This window comes from Sarcophilus harrisii, chromosome X, assembly GCF_902635505.1.
Source record: "Sarcophilus harrisii chromosome X, mSarHar1.11, whole genome shotgun sequence".
NCBI lineage: Eukaryota > Metazoa > Chordata > Mammalia > Dasyuromorphia > Dasyuridae > Sarcophilus > Sarcophilus harrisii.
The window spans coordinates 75,179,828-75,199,870 of NC_045432.1; the positions used below are offsets into that span (position 1 = coordinate 75,179,828).

At 35.9% G+C, this 20,043-nt stretch overlaps 1 protein-coding gene across 5 annotated transcripts in view; it reads left to right on the forward strand.

Moving 5' to 3' along the window:
- Positions 1 to 20,043, forward strand: part of LRCH2 (leucine rich repeats and calponin homology domain containing 2) — a 91,227-nt gene that overhangs the window by 21,791 nt on the left and 49,393 nt on the right. For all 5 annotated transcript variants that reach the window (XR_004230628.1, XM_031944939.1, XM_031944940.1 and 2 more), the window contains exons 2-5: positions 1,562 to 1,706; positions 6,781 to 6,907; positions 17,582 to 17,687; positions 17,769 to 17,905. Coding sequence is in view for 4 of the 5 variants with exons in the window: in XM_031944939.1 (XP_031800799.1) it covers positions 1,562 to 1,706; positions 6,781 to 6,907; positions 17,582 to 17,687; positions 17,769 to 17,905 (515 nt within the window). In the remaining variant the exon portion in view is untranslated. The remainder of the gene's footprint in view (positions 1 to 1,561; positions 1,707 to 6,780; positions 6,908 to 17,581; positions 17,688 to 17,768; positions 17,906 to 20,043) is intronic.

A 20,043-nucleotide genomic window follows, 5' to 3' on the forward strand; every position in this document is an offset into this window, starting at 1 on the left:
ATCATTGTAATAATATCATTGTAAAATTGTAATAAGAATAACAAGAGCTTTTTAGGTAGTGATTTTAAGGTTTTTGTTATTCAATATTTTTCAGTCATGTCCTACTCTCTGACCCCATTGGGGTTTTCTTGGCAAAGGTACTGTAATGGTTTGCCACTTTCTTCTCCAATTGATTTTACAGGCGAGGAAACTGAGGCAAACAGGATGAAGGGACTTAACCAGGGTCACACAGCCAGTAAGTCTGAAACTGGACTTGAATTCTTGCCTCTTTCTTCTATTCCTGAACAATTGCCTCAGAAATTTATATATGAAAGGGACCTCAGTCCAATCCCCTTGGATTATATTTGGATTATAGATGAAGCAACTGAAGTCTCCTTCCTACTTGTGTGGGCATATATTTGAAAATGGGATGACTCAGATTAAGGAGGACTCCGCAGCAAAGGAACTTAGCTTTGACTGATGACCTAGTTTAGTGGATGGAATCTGGGATGTTGAGTTAGAAGAGTTTATGACCTTGAATCAGGCACTGCCTCTTTGGACCTCAGATTCTTCATTTTTGAAATGATGGTCACCAATGACCCTTCAACTCCAAATCGGTTTTCCAGGAGGGATAGTTTATGTTCAAAGTAGTGACGAGGAGCAAAAGGAATATAGATGGAGGATTCAGCTTGAGAAGCCGTTGAAATAAATCAGGGTTGAGAGGAAAGTCTGAAAGAGGAATATAGCAGTAAGAGTGGAGACTGAAGGATGGACAATGAAGAGGAAATTACAGCAATGATTAGGAGCTATTTTGCCCAACTGTATGCCAATAAATCTGCTAATCTAAATGAAATTGATGAATACTTACAAAAATATAGATTGCCCAGATTAACAGAAGAGGAGGTGAATTACTTAAATAGTCCCATTTTAGAAAAAGAAATTGAACAAGTCTATAGGGTGGATCTTGGAGACACTTTGAAGGAAATTGATCCCATTTCATTGGATTTGGAGTCCTTTTCTTTCTTTATTCATGGATGCTGGCTGTTCAAGTAGTACCAAATGAGATATCTCTGCCTTGACTGTCCCCTCCTTTCTCCACCCAAAAATGAGCTTCCATTTTGCATATTTCCACTTGGCCTGGCTCTTTGCATTTTTTCTTTGTCTTCTTCATCATCGTTATTTAAATAATTGTCCCTTTCCGTTACAATCTGAAAGCGTGTTCTGTCCTATTCAAACTTTTTTGTTCCCGTTACCTAGCACATTCAGTACTTTGTACATAATAAGCACGTAGCAAAAGCAAGAACGTTTCATCTATCTTATTTATTTGACGCATGCTGAAATGTAATACTCATATCAAATCCAGAATGTCAATAAAAATTCCTCTCCTGAGTGTGGTTTGGAAAGTTATGTTTTTTCTTGTCTTCTAGGTCACAGTGGAGTGTTTTATATTTCATGTGTTTTTGAATAACTTTGAACATTTTAATTCTACATGACTCATTATATATGAAAACGGTACTGTTGATTACCAAAGCTATAGGTTCTTGGTTCTAACATTCAAATAAAGACAAACTTTTATTTTCAGATCTTTCAAGAAATCGATTTACAGAGATTCCTTCAGATGTCTGGTTATTTGCACCACTCGAGACCTTAAATTTATATCATAATTGCATCAAAGCTATTCCTGAAACCATAAAAAACCTGCAGATGTTAACGTACCTTAACATTAGGTAAGCACACCTTTTTCCCCCCATGGTTCTCAGATTGATATCCATTCTACTAGCTAGGGAATGTTTGGTTCCAGTTGACACAGAATTTTGCTTATTTTCTATGCATTTTTTCTGGTTTTCCTTATTAATAATGATGAAAGAAGGATCGAGTTGGGAATTGGAGGGTGGTAATTTGACAAACCCTAATGGGTTAATCCCGAACCTATCCAAGGAAAATAAATCACATTGCTGCTATCATTTAATGGTTCTAGTGTGAATTACCTCTTAGAATTTATTTCTTGTTGGGTTCATTTAAGTTTGGGATAGCCATTTTTCTTCTAATTATTACATTTATTTAGCTGGAATTCAGGCAATGTGATCAATACCATTTTTCCTTTTAGTGTCATCTCTCAGTTATTATATACAAGTTCTCACTCAGAAGTATTTTTGAATGAATTATCCTTTGCTGTGTTTTTGAACAAGAAAGTAATGCTCACAAAAGCAAAATAACAAAAAAAAAACAAAAAAAAAAAAAAAAAACTCCAAGAGTGAATGTAGCAGCTGATGCCTGAGTTTTGTACTTGAACCTCATATTACATGATTAGACAGTCCAAAGTGGAGAATCTTAAGAGTTTTGGTCTTTAATCCTCATTAACTTCTTTGTCTCTTTTTCCATTCCACACAATATAGGTCATGTTGGGCAGTAAATTCTGAGGGAATCTTTATGGTTTTTTGAATTTAGAATATTAATTCAGTTTCTACTCTGGATCTAAGATTTATTTAAGGAAAGGGAAGCTTAATATTTAAAGCTTTCTGGTTATAAGATGGGATCTTTTCATCATTTGGATTGGCAGAACTCTTTTTTCTACTTTTTTTTGAGTAAAAGAAACTTCCAAGGAGAACTTTCCCCATCAGAGTGGTAGTAGTTTGGACATATTAAATTGTATACATTTTATGTTGGAAATTTTAGTTTGTATTGCCTATGGGCCCTGTAATGTTGATACTCTTGGGCCTTAGGTTCAAATTGTAAGGACTTTAATGACTTGTTCAAGATCACAGAGCTAGGAGGTATAGGAGCCAGGATTTGAACCTAGCTCCTTGACTATAAATCTAGTATTCATTGAATAGCATCAAGGCAATTAAATAATATATCTTGAAATAACTTATAAAGTACCTAGAAAATGAAGTCAACCTACAATCTTCTCTCTCAGGAAAGAAGGCAGGACTGAGGTCTTCCTGGAGTTGAACAGGGTAATGGTGAAGAACTTCACCTACACGGCATCTACGTCTCTGGGAAGATCATTCATTAGTTACTGCTTGGATATCTTCTTTCTGGGCTCTCTGGGGTATTAGGGACCATCTAGAATATTATCAGTCTTTTTGGTCTCTTTACATGGTTACGAACCCCAACTGAAAACCCCTCTTAAAAGCTCCATTTCCTTCCCAGCAGTTTCCTTATTGCTGTTGACACCCATATGCCAGTAATTTTAAGAATCAGAGTTTTTCAGATAAGATGGAAACAGGACCTGTGATTTCATCATGGTACGGAGCTACCTGTGCTGAGAAAATTTGGTATCTTCACTGCTATTTAGCCCTAAAGAATTTCCAGCTTTAGAAGTGTCAAACCTCTTGGACCCTCAGAGTCTAAGGGAGCCAGATTAAATATAATTGGGAAATGTTTAACAAAATAAATCAAAATACAACAAAATGTGGATAATGTTAACTTGTGGTTTCTTTAGTCAGTATGCTGCCAGCAGAGATCTATTTCTCTGAGTATGGCACTGCTGTTTTAGAGCACGAAAGTTTAAGTGATTTGTCCATGGTCACACAGCCTGTATTTGTCAGAGACAGTACTTGAATCTAGGTCTTTATGGCTTTCATGGCAGTTCTTTTCAGTATTGCTACTCCACCACAAATTGTGAAATTTAGATATATTTGGTTCTCCCCTCTCTCCCATTTCATACTGTTTACTTTTTTTTTAAACTGTGTAATAAATAGCATACATTGTTTTCAGAGCCACCCTGTTCTGTGCTTCCTTCTAAGTTTTCTTTTGTTTTTTTTGCTGGACACTTTTTCCCTCTCTGTCCCTCCCCACCCTACCCTATAGAAGGCTACCATTAGACGTACATATGTCTATATGTTAAACCATACTATATATCTATTTATGGTTTTTCTCTGAAGGTGGATAGTGTCATACTTTATTGGTTCTTTCTAGCTTTTTTTAGTAGTTGGGATAATCAAAAGGACTTAGTTCAAAGTTGTTTTAAGAGCAGTGTTGTTGTTACTGTGTACAATGTTCCCTTGGTTCTGTTCATTTCACTCTTCAGTACTTCCTGCAAGTCTTTCCATGTTTTTCTAAAATCAACCAGCTCATCATTTCTTAACATAACAGTATTCCATCCTAATCATGTGTCACAGCTTGTTCAGCCATTCTACAACTGATGAGTACTCCTTCAATTTCTTGTTCTTTGTCACTACAAAGAGTAATGCTATAAATATTAATATAATCTTGGCTATGTTGGTTTATTTGTACATTTTTTTAAATAATATAATCAAAATTATCCAGTTTAAACCTCACAATGGTCTTTATCTTTTATTTATTCATAAATTATTCTCCTACCTATAAGTCTGCTAGGTAACATGTTCTAATTTTCTTATAACAATCTCCTTTTATATCGAGATCATATATCCACTTGTCTTGATTAATTGTGTAAGATATTTGTCTATGTCCAGTTTCAGACTGCTTTCCAGCCTTCCTAACCTTTTTTTAACCAAATAATGCATTTTAGTCCCCCAAATCTTAAATCTTTACATTTGTCAAGCACAGAGTTACTATAATCATTTGCTACGCTGTATTGTTGGTCTAATTTGTTCCACTGATCCACTTTTCACTTTCTTAGCCAATACCAGATAGTTTTGATAATTATTGCCATGTAGCGTACTTTTAAGATCTGGTACTCCTAAACCTTCTTTCTTTACATGTTTTCATTCATTCCTTTGATATTCTTGATCTTTTGTTCTTCCGAATGAATGTGTTATTATTTTGTTTTAGTTCAATAAAATAATTTTTTGGTAATTTAATTGAAAAGGCATTGAATACATTAGTTTAGGTAAAACTGACATTTTTATTATATTGGCTTTGCCTTCTCATGAACAATTAATATTTCTCAAATTATTTAAATCTAACTTTATTTGTATTAAGTGTTTTATAATTATGTTCATGTAGTTCCTGACTTTGTTTTGGTAACTATACTCCCAAATGTTTTATATTGTCTATAGTTATTTTAAATGGTATATCTCTTACTATTTCTTCTTGTAGGATTCTGTTGGTAATAGATAAAAATGCTGCTGATTTATGTGGCATTATTTTATATCCTGATACTCTGCTAAAATTATTGTTTCAAACTAACTAGTTGGACCTCTAGGATGTTACAAGGATATCATCATATCAGCAAAAAGAGATAGTTTTATTACCTCATTGCCCATTCCGATTCCTTCATTTTTTTTCTTATTGCTTTTGCTAGTATGAATAATATTGATGATAATGGGCATTCTTGTTTCACTATTGCTCTTATTGGGAAAGCTTTTAGTTTATCTTCATTACAAATAATGTTTGCTAGTGGTTTTAGGTAGATGCTTATTATCATTTTAAGGAAAAATCAATTCACATCTATGATTTCAAATGTTTTTAATAGAAATGAGTGTTGTATTTTATCAAAAGCTATTTCTGCATCTACTGATGTAATCGTATGATTTTTATTATTTTTGTTATTGATATAATCCAGTTATGTTAATAGTTTTCCTTATACCATCTTTGCTTTCCCAGTATAAATCCCACTTGATCATGTTGTACAATATTGTTGTAGTCTCGTAACTAGTATTTTATTCAGGTTTTTTTTATATTTCTTAAGATGTATTATTTATAACCATTGTAGAAACTAAATAGTTGACTAGTAAGTCTCTACCAAATATTTCTTTAAATTTCTAAAACTTGATCTGGTTTTCATTTTAGATTTTTGGAACATATTATATTAAAGAATGTCATCTAGTTCTGATGTGGTTTTTTCTTTTGTTTTTTTTTTTTTTTTTTTTTTTTTTTACCAATTTTCCAAGTATACAGTGAAAAGAAGTGGTCAAATATATTTTCCGTGTATAGGCAACTTTAGTAAAGGAGGCTAATGATCCTAGATTTTATGATTTGTTACAAAGAGAAAGGGCTTGATAAATCATTAGAATGGAACATGACTGGAGTGTTGGCACTCATATTTTATTTATTATGTGGCTTACAGATTTAATCTGTTCATCTTTGTATAAGTTTTTATATACCACATGTAGATTTTCAATAGTCTGAAAATTTATAGAAAGTAATTAATGTAGTCAGATCATATCAAAAGAAGATGAGGAAGAGAGAAAAAAAATATTGCCTTTCCTTTTGTGAAATAGATAGAAGGAAATCGTTGCTCCTCCTAAGAAGAAGGAAGTTTAACAGAGCTTTCTGCTAGGGTTTTGACATTTACAGAGAGAAAAGATGGGCAGGCTGCACCAAGATTGCTAAAGGTGCTGAGTCTATTGCCTTCTGAAATCCAAACTAGTACTTCCAATGAGATCAAGAACAGCTTGACAAGCCAAGAATAGGGGACAGCAGATACCAACAGTTTTTCAAACAATGATACTGAGGTTGTCTGCTTTGAAAGTTTCAGACTCCTCACTCCTTACCTGCCATGGTAGTTGTGATGCAGAGAGGAAAAGACAAAGCTCTGACAACGCCATTAGTTTTTTGGATGAATTCATTTCTCAGGCTGTTATTCATAGACATTGAGAGTGGACGATACTTTTTGCACTGGGGAAGGTGTACTGATATTATTTTTGTTGCCTTATTTATTTTTGTCTTGCTTAAATATCTTATGGAAAAAAATATAATGGCTTTTGATACCTAGCTTGGGAGACTCATGTTAGGTATTTGAGAATCAGTAGATAGGTTCATCTTCTTTGTCAGAATTATGCTCTTGACTTTTACAGTGAAATGCTTTTTCCTTGGCAACCTCATGTATTGTTTCAGAGACATTTCTGACAATTTTTCTGTTTTTTTTTTCAGTCGAAATCTTTTATCAACATTGCCAAAATATCTGTTTGATCTACCGCTAAAAGTTTTGGTTGTCAGTAATAATAAACTGGTCTCCATTCCTGAAGAAATAGGGAAATTAAAAGACTTGATGGAATTGGTGAGTAAATAATTGCTAATTATATTTCATATGAACAATGTAGTCTATCAGTTATATAGTTATCACTTGTTAAGGCCTAGACAGGATCTCAATGCAATTTTTAACAAAATTGCCTTGACATATGATTATTTTAGTGGCATTTTAAGATTGGCTTTTCCTGGTATCTAATAATCACCAAACTTGGAAGAAATCTGATAATAAATCACTCTCCTTTAATAACCTCAAACTGACTTTTAAAGTGAGAAGGCTTATGAAAAGACCTAAGATGCTATCAAATGTTATAAAGATGCTTCCCAAACCTGTAAACATTTTTCCTATTTTATAAACAAAGGACATGGATAAGGAATAGGAGGGTTAAGTAAGGTTTTGTTTGATAGCTATGAGAATAGAAGTACAAGAAGAGTAAAAAGAAGAGAATAAGAGGCCTGAAGGTAGTAGGAAGAGCAGAGCTTCCTTTTCCTTGTATGGTTTTTAATTTTACTTTAAGGTATGCAAGATAGGTATAACGTAAGTTAAAACAATTTCCTGGGCTTTTAAAATTGAAAACTGTAAGGAAGTTTGGAGGGGTGAAAAAAGTCAAATCTCAGATGCATCAGGATTTAGGGTAGGAGGAACCTAAGAAGTTTTTGTTAGAGGAGGAAACCAGAGTCCCAGGGAAGTTGTGCCTTGTCTAAGATCCTACAGGTAAGTAAAGTTCCAAGTCTTCCAAGTACAAATCCAGTACTACTCAACAATTTCCTCTTGATATATCTTTCTGTATCACTACCTCACTCACATAACAACCATCATGATACAAGTAACATTTTTACTTTTTATTTTGAACATTAGTCATAAATTTTTCCTTTTTCATTCAAGCTATGCTCCACAGGATGCTATTTCATTACTTCATTGTGGGATGGACATGACTTTGAGTTCTTGAAAGTTATACTTATGAAACACAAGCTCTGGCAAGTTCTCTCATTTTGAGAAGACTTAAAATGTGGTAATGGACTGAGTCTGATTTCTGAGGATCAGCCCAAGTATGAGACACTCATCAGTATGTTGATAATCAAAATTCATAAAGCAAAGAAAGTAGTTTCCCTCTGGCTAGTGTGTTCCCTTTCTGTTTCTGTGATGGTGGGGGTAGAATGGTAGAGAATAGGTTTGAGGGTGTTAGAATCACCATTTTTATATCTTCTGTGGAAACTTGAACTTAGTTGTTGTTACTCTAAGCATGAGATCCTTGTCATATAGTGACCAAAGAGTGAACATGCTGCAAGATGATCTGAGTTGTTTTATTCTTAACATTCTGTCAATGAACAAAACTAGAAAAAAGAAGCTAGCTGTAGCTAATTGGCAAGATGGCTCACAGGTTCATCCTTGAAGAAGCAAAGAAAGGAAGTGGTGAACTTGGTTTTATTGTGCACCTAAAAGGTAACAAGGAAACATTATATCATCGGAAAGTTGATTATCCCATATTTAGTATTCGTGATAAGTATTTACAAAAAGACTATCTTGAAAATAATTTCAGCTTATGCACCAAAATTTCTACCAAAGGATGACAAGATGGAGAAATTCTGTGAAGAATTTGATAAGACTCTCCAAATTAAATTAACATACATCTTGATACTTGGCGACTTGAGTGAGTACAAAGGTGAGACTAGATGAGGATGCTGAGATGTAGCATAAGTTGGCCAGAGCATGCACAAAAGCTGCCCTTTGGGCTTCTAGCCAACTCACATGTGCCCAAATGGCAAAAGCTGAGAAGCTTGGCACCTCGGGGGACAATGATGACCAAGTAATCCACTGTTGGCTGAACAACTGACTCAGTGGACCTTTAAAAAGGAAGTAACTCTGTCCCTAGTTCTCAATTCTTCACTCCTCTTTCAAGCTTTGGGGCTGTTTGCAGGCTATTTGGAGCTGTTTTCCATAACATGTAGTGACTCCAGACCCTTGGCTGTCATTGCTTAAACCCTGTTCTCTTTCCCCCACTAATTGTTCCCTTATTGTTATCCCTCTCAAACCCCCAAAGTTGAAAGTATTTTCTAAACTGCCTAATAAGGAGTGAGCATGGAGGGACACAGAAGTGGGGAATTTAACCTTAAATGTACCAGTTAAGCAAGAAGCTGAAAATAATACCCAGTCTATCAGTTTATTAGCTTTGTGGTCCTTGCATCCTGGAGGAGTTGCAGCAGTATCAGTCGAACAAATGTGAAAAATCTTTATAGTAAGTTTCTCTGGCAAAGGTTTCATGTGCAAAATATTTAAGGAACTGATTCAAATTTATAAAACTAAAAACTTGCCCATATAGATAAATGGTCAAAGGAGATGGATAGGCAGGGTTTTTGTTTGCTTTTTTTAAAAGAAGGTTTTTATTTTATTTTTCTCAATTATGAAAATTAAAAAATAATTTTTAACATCAATTTTTTTGTAATTTTTGAGTTCCAGATTCCCTCTCTTCTTCCAGTTCCTTCTCCTTTAATATATAGATTATACATGTGCATTCATGCAAAACAGTTTCACATCAGCCATGTTGTAAAAGAGAATACAGACAAAAAAAAACCCCAAGAAAAACAAAGTCAAATATTTAATATTTTAGATGAGAATGGCATTTTCCATCCCAAGTGTATCAGACTTGGGTCTTGTCTTGCATCACTGCATTGCTGAAAAGAGCTCAGTCATTCATAGTTGATCACTGAATAATGTTGCTTTTACTGTGTACAGTGTTCTTCTGGTTCTGCTCACTTCACTTTGTATCAGTTCATGTAAGTCCAGGTTTTTCTGAAATCTGCCTATTCATCATTTGTTATGGCATAATAGTATTCCATTATGTTCATATATTACAACTTGTTCAACTATTCCCCAATTGAGGGGCATCCCCTCAATTTCCAATTCTTTGCTATCACAAAGAACTGCTCTAGATCTTTTATTAGACTGTTTTAGTGTTCTGTTTTTTCCACTTTGCTTCCAACATCTGTCATTTTCCTTTTCTGTCACCTTAGCCAATCCCATAGGTATGAGGTGGCACTTAAGAGTTGTTTTATTTATTTTTGTTCATTAGTTGTATCTTACTCTTTGTGACCCTGTTTAGATATTGGAGTGTTTGGCTTTTCCTTCCCTCCACTCATTTTACAGATGAGGAAACTAAGGCAGACATGGGGAAATGACTTATCCAGGGATATTCAGCTAGTTCCTGAGACTGGATTTGAAATCTGGTCTTCCTAATTCCAGGGCCTGCATTTTTATCCGCTGTAAGCCCCTGGCTGTCTCTGTTTTAATGTGCATTTCTCTAATCAGTAGGAATTTAGAACATTTTTTCATTTGAGTATAAATAGCTTCGATTTTTTTCTTTTGAAAAGTGGACTAGGTAGTTTTTAAAGGGAAAAAGTCTATAAAGAATAAAACCATATGTGAAAGATCCTCTAGAGCTCTAATAACTATTAGAAAAAATTAGAACAGTGAAAACAAATGAAATTTCATCTTACATACTTTTCATACTGGTGATAATACCCAACAAATTGAAAATGGAATATGTTGAAGGAATTGGAGGAAAAAAAGCACCCTTGTTGGTGGACCTGTGGATTGGTGCAGTCATTCTAGAAAGCAGTTTGAAACTCTGCTTAGAAAGTTAACCAATTATGATCTAGCAATTCCACAACTAGACCTATGGTAGAGAAAGAAGAAAAAGACCTATTTCATGTACAAAAACATTGCAGTTTTTTTTTTCATAGCAGTCAAAAATTGGAAATTATGGAGGTGTTCTCTTTGTAAATGGCTAAATAGATTCTAGTACTTGAATGCAATGGAATATCATTTTACCATAATGAGTGGGGAAAATGAACAGTTTTATATGAAACTATGAAATGATGTTGGGCAAAGTGAGCAGAACTGGGAGAACAATCTTTACTACAACAAAATTATAGAGGAAAATAAAATTGAAAGACATGAGAACTTTGATCAGTGCAGTGATAAAACAGGAGTCCAGAGGACTGAAATAAAACTTACCACTTACCTCCTGCTGGGGATGTAAGGAATTAAAAATGCCAAGATGAGCATAGATTTTCTTTTTTCTTTTAATTTCATAATATTTTATTTTTCCAATAACATATAAAGATAGTTTCTAGCATTCATTATTGTAAGATTTTGGGTTCCAAAAATTTTTTTCTGCCTCCTTCCCTTTCCCTCCCCCTCCTTAAGACAGCAATCAATCTGATATCAGTTATACATGTTAAAATCATTTTAAACATATTTCCATATTAGTCATGTTGTAAAAGAAAACTCAGAAGTAAAGGGAAAAACCCACAAGAAAGAACAAATCAATTTCCTCCAAAAGGTGAAAATAGTTATGCTTTGATCCACATTCAGTCTCCATTGTTCTCTCTCTCTCTCTTTTCCATCCCAAGTCTATTAGAATTGTCTTGTATCATTGCACTGCTGAGAAAAACTAAGTCATTCACTAAATAATGTTGCTGTTACTGAGTACAGTGTTCTCTTGCTTCTTCTCATTTCAGTCAGCATCAGTTCATGTAAGTTCTTTCCAGTCTTTTCTGAAACCAGTCCACTCATCATTTCTTATAGAACAATAGTAATCCATTTTGATTGGTTATCCAATACCATAACTTATTTAGCTACTCCCCATAGCATTCTCCATGAGCATAGATTTTTAGGTATATCCAATGTGGGAATTTGTTTTGTTGGATTATATATGTTTATCATGAGTTGTTTGTTTTTTACAGTGGGATAGAAGGATCATGGGAAGGACAGATTATAAATGAAAAAACAAAACCTAACAGATCTTCATTTAAAAAAAAAAACAAGACCCCAGGATTCAGTAACTTACTCTTTGTGTATTGATAGAAACCTAAACTAAACAAATGGCTGTAAGAACTATTATTATAGTGGGAAGTTGAAAGTTAGTCATAGCAACATGAAGCAATTTGCAGAACTGCTGAATAGGCATTTATACATTCACTTTAGCTCTCCACTGTCCAGACAACTCCAGGTCCATGACTTCTTTCATGCTAGGCCAGGGCTTGGGCTTATACTATTCTGAGTGTTAGGTCAACAAGTGTTTATTAAGTACGTACTATATGCCATTGAGTGATCATCTTCCCTGATCCAGAAATATTCCTTGCTACCATTAAGCTCTCACCATCAACTCTTGAGGTTGTCTCCCAGACTGGACACATCCATTTTAGGATCTATTACGGTTCAGTCATCTGTGACCCGGCAAAGAAACACAAAATAGAAGGAGTAGCCAGAGCCCTCAAGCCTTTTTAATGGAGGTCTTGCTCTGGCTGCCATGTAGGATCTGTTGTCAGGGGAAAGAACTGTAACCAGCCCTTGTCCCTACCCTTTCAGTGAAAGTATCAAAGAGGACTTGCATTATTTGCAGTCCACAAGAGAGAGGCAATTGAGGGTGGGTCATTCCCTTTATTTTGTTTTTTCAGCACCTACATTTCATACTTTATACTTCACCCTCCTGCTTCCACATGATCATCTTTTGTAATAGAGAATAATCAATAAAGAGAAAAGAGTTGAGCAAAACCAACCTGTATGTCATAAAGATCTGATGATGTTTTATATTCATGTTCCCCTCCTTTTGCAGTGAAGTAGAAGGAAGTGCCTTCTTATATCTCCTCCTTGTGAACAAGTTTGGTCATTGTACTTTTATAGCATCTAGTTTTGATTGTTTTGAAGTTAGAGAGGAGAGAGAATAATTATTTAATAAGTGCCTATCATGTGCTAAATATTATCTTATATGATCTTATTTGATCCTCACATCAACCTTGTGAATTAGTTGCTATTATTATTACCCATTTTACAGTTAAGGAAATTGAGGCAGAGGAGGTTAGGTGATTTCCCTGGAGTCACAGTTAATAAACATTTGAGGTTGGACTTGAGATCTTCATGATTCCAATCTCAGTACTTTATCCACTGTACCCCTTTGCTTTCCTCAGTTGTTGGACATTGAATTTGTTTCCAGTTTATTGCTCCCATAAAAAGTGAAGATATAAATATTTCTTTGCTTACAGGGGCCTTTCTTTTTGTCAGTGACTTTCTTGTGGTATATGTATAGCGGTAGAATCAAAGATATGGACATTTTAGTCAGTTTCCTCACATAATTCCAGATTGTTTTCCAGAATGGTTATATTAATTTACAGATCCACCAGCTATGTATTAGTCTGTCTATGAGCCTATATTTCCCTCAGTATTTACTCTTTCCATCTTTTCCATTTTTTATTATCTTTATTCCTTTGAGGGATATGAGCTAAAATCTCTGAGTTACTTTGGTTTGGAATTCTCTTGTTAATGGCGATTCAGAAGTAGTCTTCCATATTATATTTAGAAGTTTGTCATTCTTTTGTAAACTTATGCTTATCATATGATTTGGTTCACTCTCTTTGACTTCTGAGTCATCAGCTCACCCTTCTGTCTGTCCAAGATCTTTGCAGAACCTCATATACAGTTGTTGATTCACAAAGTTATGTGCAGGAAGGGAAGATATGAAAAGTATGGAAAAGGTATTGGATCTTGTTGGTACTAAAAAATATGAAATTTTCCTGAGAATCATCTTCATGTGCATTGCAGATACCCTCAGGGAAGGTAATAGTAGAGATCCAGCAGAATTTCCAAGTTATATTCCCTAGTAGGTTGTATCTTTAAAATTGTGGAGCTGATGAAAGTTGCAAAGAATACAAGATCAGCTATATTTATTGTTATTTATAAAATAGCACTTGATTTGCTCAAGTAAAATGCCACCTTGTAGGTGCTCTTTCAACAATGGGGCTCTTATCCATATATTGAAATATTTTAAGGTTCCTTGAAAGATAAAATAACAGAGGTAACCTTATTCTTTGCACTGCGCATAAATTTGAATTGAAGCATGTGTTTGGGAGATGATTGATGTGTTTACCATCACCATGGAAGAAATCTAACATAAAGTCCAGTTTGAAGGAAGATTTGCTGTGGCTGGCCAGGTCCTTCAGATGCTTCTTTTATGTGGATGAAATGGTTTTCTTTGCATCCTTTTGGAACAGTGCTAAGCCTCTTAGAAGAGATGTAAATAATCTTCTAAGAGTTGGGTGTGACTATCTACACAGGAAAAACTAAATAGCTGAATAATTATCAACATTATATGTGCTTAGATGACACAGAATTCATTAGTATATTGTCTTCAGTAGTTAATGAAAATAAACAAGTTAGTCCCAGCATGAAACTGCAGGAGGTTCATAAGGTAGATTGCCTTCAGAATATTGCAAAACTTCTTCAGTGACTCCAAACATCTCCCAGAAATAAAGGCCTATTTAAAAAATAACATCCAATCAGTGTACGTTTATTAAGTACTTATTGTGTGCCAGGGATTATACTAAGCAAAAAAAAGTCTCTTCCTTCAAGGAACTTATATTCTAATAGGAGAGACAGCAGAAATCATAATAGTTGGATCGCCCAGAGGCGATGGAACTAGTAGCTAGGGAAACCAGGCAAAGGCTTTTGGCAGAGTTGGCTTTTGGTCTGATTCTTAAAGGAAACCAGATATTACGAGAGCTAGAGGTTAAGAAAGAGAACATCCTAAATATGGGGAACATTAACTAAGTATGGGGAAAGTGGTGTTTTTGTGAGGCTGGACCTTGGAGTACATAGGAGCTTGGACCATGTAAAAAGGTTGGAAAGGTAGGAATGGGCCAGTGCATTTCTACTTGGCTCTGGAGGTAATAGGGAGCCACTGGAGTTTATGGGAGTGGGAAGGATGAAATGATGTGTTGTCAGCAAAATACTTTGGCTGCTAAGTGGAGTATGGCTTGGAGTGGGGAGAGACTGGAATAAAGGAAACCAGTTAGATGACTACTGAAATAGCTGAGGTGAATGATAATAAAAACGTGGACTAGGATAGTGTCTGTGTCAAGAGAAGAGGGGACCCTTGTGCTATTGTAGAGAAAGGAATAAGCTTTAACAGCAGATTGGATATGTGCAGTGGAAGGAGTGTGAGGAGTTGAGGAGGACATTGAGATCATGAATCTTGGTGCCTTGGGTGATGGTGGTCCCCTTGAAGTTGGTAGAAGTTCAGGAGAAGGGATTTGGTGGGGAAAGATTAGTTTTGTTTTGAACAGTGAGTATGAGTTGATTTTGGATTTCTGTGGAACATTGAGTTGGAAATGTCCAACAAGCCATTGTTGATGTGAGCTTAGAGTTCAGGAGATAGACTAAGGCTATATAAGGAGATCTGGGTACCATCTGTGGGAGGGAATGACATTAGCAAGCAAGAGTACAGAGGGAAAAGACAAGAGGAAGAGGGTAGAGCCTTGGGAAACATACACAAGAGACTAATCTAAATGAAGATCCATCAGGAGTGACCAAAACAAGCAGAAGAACCAAGGGAGCAATCATGAAAATTCAAAGAGAATTTGGTATGTAGGAGAAAAAGGTATTTTTCAGATAAAAATGTTGGGTGCTACAGAAAGGTCAAGAAGGATGAGGACCGAGAAGAGGTCATTTGATTGGGCAAAGATGAGCTTATTGAAGAGTGCAATTTCAATTGAATGAGATTGGAAGTTAATTTGGGAAAGTTTAGAAGACAAACTGGTGACATTGATGACTTTTTCAAATTTAAGAAGCTGAGGAGAGGTATAAGACATTAGCTGGAAAGCTTGGGAGAATCTAAGTGTGGGAGACTGGAGTATGTTTGTAAGCATCAGAGAAAGAGCTAGTATATAGGGGAGAGGCTGAAGATTAAAGAGACAATGGGGGTGATGGTGAAAGCATGTTGGAGAAGACAGGAGGGGGTGGTATCTCCATCGCTTGTACAGGGATTGGTGAGCAACGGCCACTTTCACATCAGAGGCTTTAGGAAGGAGGAGATAGTAGAGGAAGATCTATATCAGGCATGAGAGATGAGGAGGAGGTGGCAGAAGAGGGGGGTTCTTGGTGAATGGCCTGTGTTTCACTTAAAGAGGAGACAAGGCCTAGGTGGGAGGAAAGGAGGCATTCTGCCCATGTTATTATGTGGCCTCCATCCTTTGGATTGGTTTTGGGGTAGATGTAGCTCCTGAAGTGCTTTGTGCTGTTTCCTTGTCATTTTTACCTGCTGCTTCTCATTATGTGTTCTGGCTTCGACTTTACAGGTCACATTCTTCTTAGATATGACTGCCTTGCAGATATTGGAAGACAAACTTCATCCTGTCTCATTCCACACACACACACACACACACACACAATTTTCTTCCTTATGCTAAACGTCCCAGTTGGTTTTTTTTGTGTATGTGAGCAGTATAAAGTCACCTCCACTGAGCTCTATACTTCGAATTTTAAACACATGTGAATGTTAAACTCTTAGTTTTTTTGATAATCATTTTTAGGCAAGTATTAGGCGTGTTGTATGGGACAAGGTTAGGAAGGTAAACGTGAAAAAAACTCTTGTTAGTATCATTACTGATTGTCTTATGGTTCCATTCCATTTCTTACCTCCAGGCCTTTGCACAGACTGTCCCCTGGAAGGGGATTATTCTCCTTCCTCAGCTCTGCCTCTTGGAATTCTTAGCTCTACTTTGGATGTAGCTGACGTGCCACCTCCTACATGATCACACTTTCTTTTATTGCCTTAAGTGTTAATGCTTCTCCACCATTTATTTATTTATTACATTGCTTTTGATGAACTTAGCTGTGACATGTCAGTTCCCTCAAGTAGAACATCTGTTCTTGGACAACAAGAACCGTTTTCATTTGTCTTTATCTGTATTGTCTAGCACAGTACTGGACACATAGGAGCCACTTAATCAGTTCTTGTTAAATGCTGTTAAATATCGATAATTAGCTTGACATATGTTTTAATCTTTTCATGACTCTTTATTAATAGGTAAATTATATGTAAGTAGGAAGGAGAGAGCTAGCTAAGCCCTTTTCTTTATTCAGCTGTTATGGTAAAGCCATGTATAGTAAGTTATATGTGGTCACTAGCTAAGCTTAGAGAAATTTCCAGGTTAGCGCCTTGGAAGAGCAGGCTGGAGATGTGAACCCTCAAATCGAACATCCTCTAATTTCTAACATAGTCACTCCTTTTGGACAGAAAGAGATGTATCACCTTCCTATTAATAGGGTCATAGATATAGAGATGGAACGGACATGTAGAAGTCGTGTAGCCCACCTCACCCATTTTAAAGATATGGAAACTGAAGTAGAGAAAGGATAATTGACTTGCCAATATCCAAACCCAGGTCATGTGATCCCCAAGCCTGTCCTCTTTGCATTACACAAGCTACTCAAACTTTTTCTCCACTTTCCCCTTTTCTCCTAGTCTTCTTTGTGCCCTCAATTTTTCTGCCTGCCTTTAGTAAGTACCCCACCATAGCTATCATTAGGGACTTAAAGGTACCCAGTGTTTATTATTTTCTTTTACTTCTAGCTAAGCAGCAACTGTATTTTGGGTATTGATCATTTTCTAAAAGTGAATTTTCAATTGAAGTTTTTAAGCAGGACAGTTTGTTGAGTGATATTAGGTTAAAACAAGAACTTTTCTATGAAGAGCTTTTTGGTCAAGCAACATGATATGGTAACAGATAATAGATTTTCTTTTAGAGAAATCACATTATCAGGATATAATTTTTTCTGGGTAAGTAACCAGGTGCTATGTGAACAAATTAGTTGTGATATTTCCCAATTTGATAAAATTACTAATTTTGTTTTATGTCTTTCATGTAGGATATTAGCTGCAATGAAATTCAAGTCCTTCCCCAACAAATAGGCAAATTACATTCACTTAGAGAACTAAATATAAGAAGAAACAATCTTCATATATTGCCAGATGGTAAGAAGCTCACCGTTCTTTACTTAACATGAACAACAGATTAAAGAGGTTTAAAATTTAACTGTTTTTCTCTCTTGACAGAATTGGGAGATCTTCCCTTAGTTAAGCTGGATTTTTCTTGTAACAAAGTGACAGAAATTCCAGTTTGTTATAGGAAACTCCGTCATTTACAAGTGATAATTTTGGATAACAATCCAATGCAGATACCGCCGGCACAGGTTTGTATCAGAAACTTATTCTTTCTTTCTGGCCTCCCATATCCAGTTGCTTCTCTCTCTCTTAATTCTTAAGAAACAACTGAATGGGAGCCAGATTTGTTGTGTATCTGTATCTAAACATAATTGGTTTCCTTCTTTGCCTGGGATAGAAATTGTTGGCTTTATAAAGAAACCCCAGGTCAGGTACCCAGGTAGAGGCTTGTCCTTCACTTGTCCATGAAATTGGTATTGGGAAGCAGGGTTCTTCCATGCATTGTAATCACTAATTTACTAATTAGTATTCCAATATTGTCTTCCATGGGATAATTGTAAAGCATTTAGCAGTGTCTGAAATATAGTAAGCATTATATAAATGTTATGTATTGTTATTGTTGTCATTATTTATTATTAACCCAAAGGCTTTCATTTTCATTTCATTTCCCTCCCAAATGCATCTAGTTTCTCAGTGCAGTGATCAATTAGATCCAGCATCCTGTGGTATAATTGGGGCGGAGAGGGAATTTCTTCCTTTTTCACTTGATATTTTTCTTTCATGTAGTCACTTTCTGTGTAGATTAGTACCATACATGGTGTTTCTATAGAAACGCAGCATCTGAACACTGGTAGCTAGGTTTCAGATATTTCCTTGAACTCTTAAGTGGAAAAATCAACAAGTACTTATTGGGAAGCCTTTTGAGATTGCTATTGTAGTTAGCATTTTCTCCTACTGAGGATTTTTCCTATACTAGATCACACATATTTTAAAAAATAGCTAATATATATATGTACTCTCTCGGGCACTGGGGATACAGAGATGAAAAAGAGCACAGACCTTGCTGTCAAGAAGCTTATGATCTAGTAGGGAAGGTAAGGCAGACCCAGCTAGCACGTGACACATGTAGACCAGAAAGTTCTGTACTGTTGAATATTTTTATCACTGATACAGAGAACATTGTAGATAAATTAATCACAAGCCTTTATGAAGTCCCTGACATGTTCCAGATACTATGCTTTATGCTGGAGTATATGTTCTCTTGGGAGACACTTAAGTATATACAAAGTAAAGAAAGTAATTTTGGGGGGAAGAGGCTGAGGGAAAGATTTATCAACTTAATGTAAAAACTAATAGTGAATTGTGACTATCTAATAATGATTGCTAAGAATGGCTTACCTTGACATGCCAGTTGTGGGATTAGGGCTTCTGTTAAAAAGTTATTTTACTTATATTCAATTTCATATTATATGATGTGCTTATAAAATTTGCTGAGATGCAAATCTGGGAGGGACAATTTTGTCAGGTAATGGAATCAGGATCCAAAAGAGATCTCGATGCACTAGACCATTGGACCAAACATTAGAAAATGTACCTAAAGAGGAGAAATGTCTGATACTTGGATTCATCAAGAGGTAGGAGGAAGGCAGGGCAAGAGGACATCTTGTCTGAAAAATCTCAAGGGCTAGGTTTTAGTGAACTTCCAGGAGTCACGAAGTGACCTGCTCAAGCTCATCCAGGCCATTGTGCATGGCAAAGCTGGGATCCCGACTGAGGGCATCTGACTCACTTTCTCCAGAACTTCCTTGTGTCACTTGGGTAAGAGCCTATGCAGGGTACACCTGAGAGCTCTTTTCAGGTATTGAAGAGAGATTGCACTTGTTTTTTGCTTGACCCTGGAGGGCAGGGCCAGAAGCAATGAATCAGTAGAATTTAGAGAGATGACAATTTAGGCTGGATATTAGGGGGAAATTTTCTAATCATGAGAAGGGACTGACTCAAGAGCTAGTTTTTTTTTTCTTTCTTTTTTTATTTTGAAAAAAATTTCTTTACAACATTATCCCTTGCACTCACTTCTGTTCCAACTTTTTCCCTCCCTCCCTCTACCCCCTCCCCAGATGGCAAGCAGTCCTGTACATGTTAAATAGGTGACAGTATATCCTAGATACAATATATGTGTGCAGGACCGAACAGTTCTCTTGTTGCACAGGGAGAATTGTATTGAGAAGGTAATAACCCAGGAAGAAAAACAAAAATGCAAACGGTTTACATTCATTTCCCAGTGTTCCTTCTCTGGGTGTAGCTGCTTCTGTCCATCATTGATCAATTGAAACTGAGTTAGATCTTCTCTTTGTCGAAGAAATCCACTTCTGTCAGAATACATCAT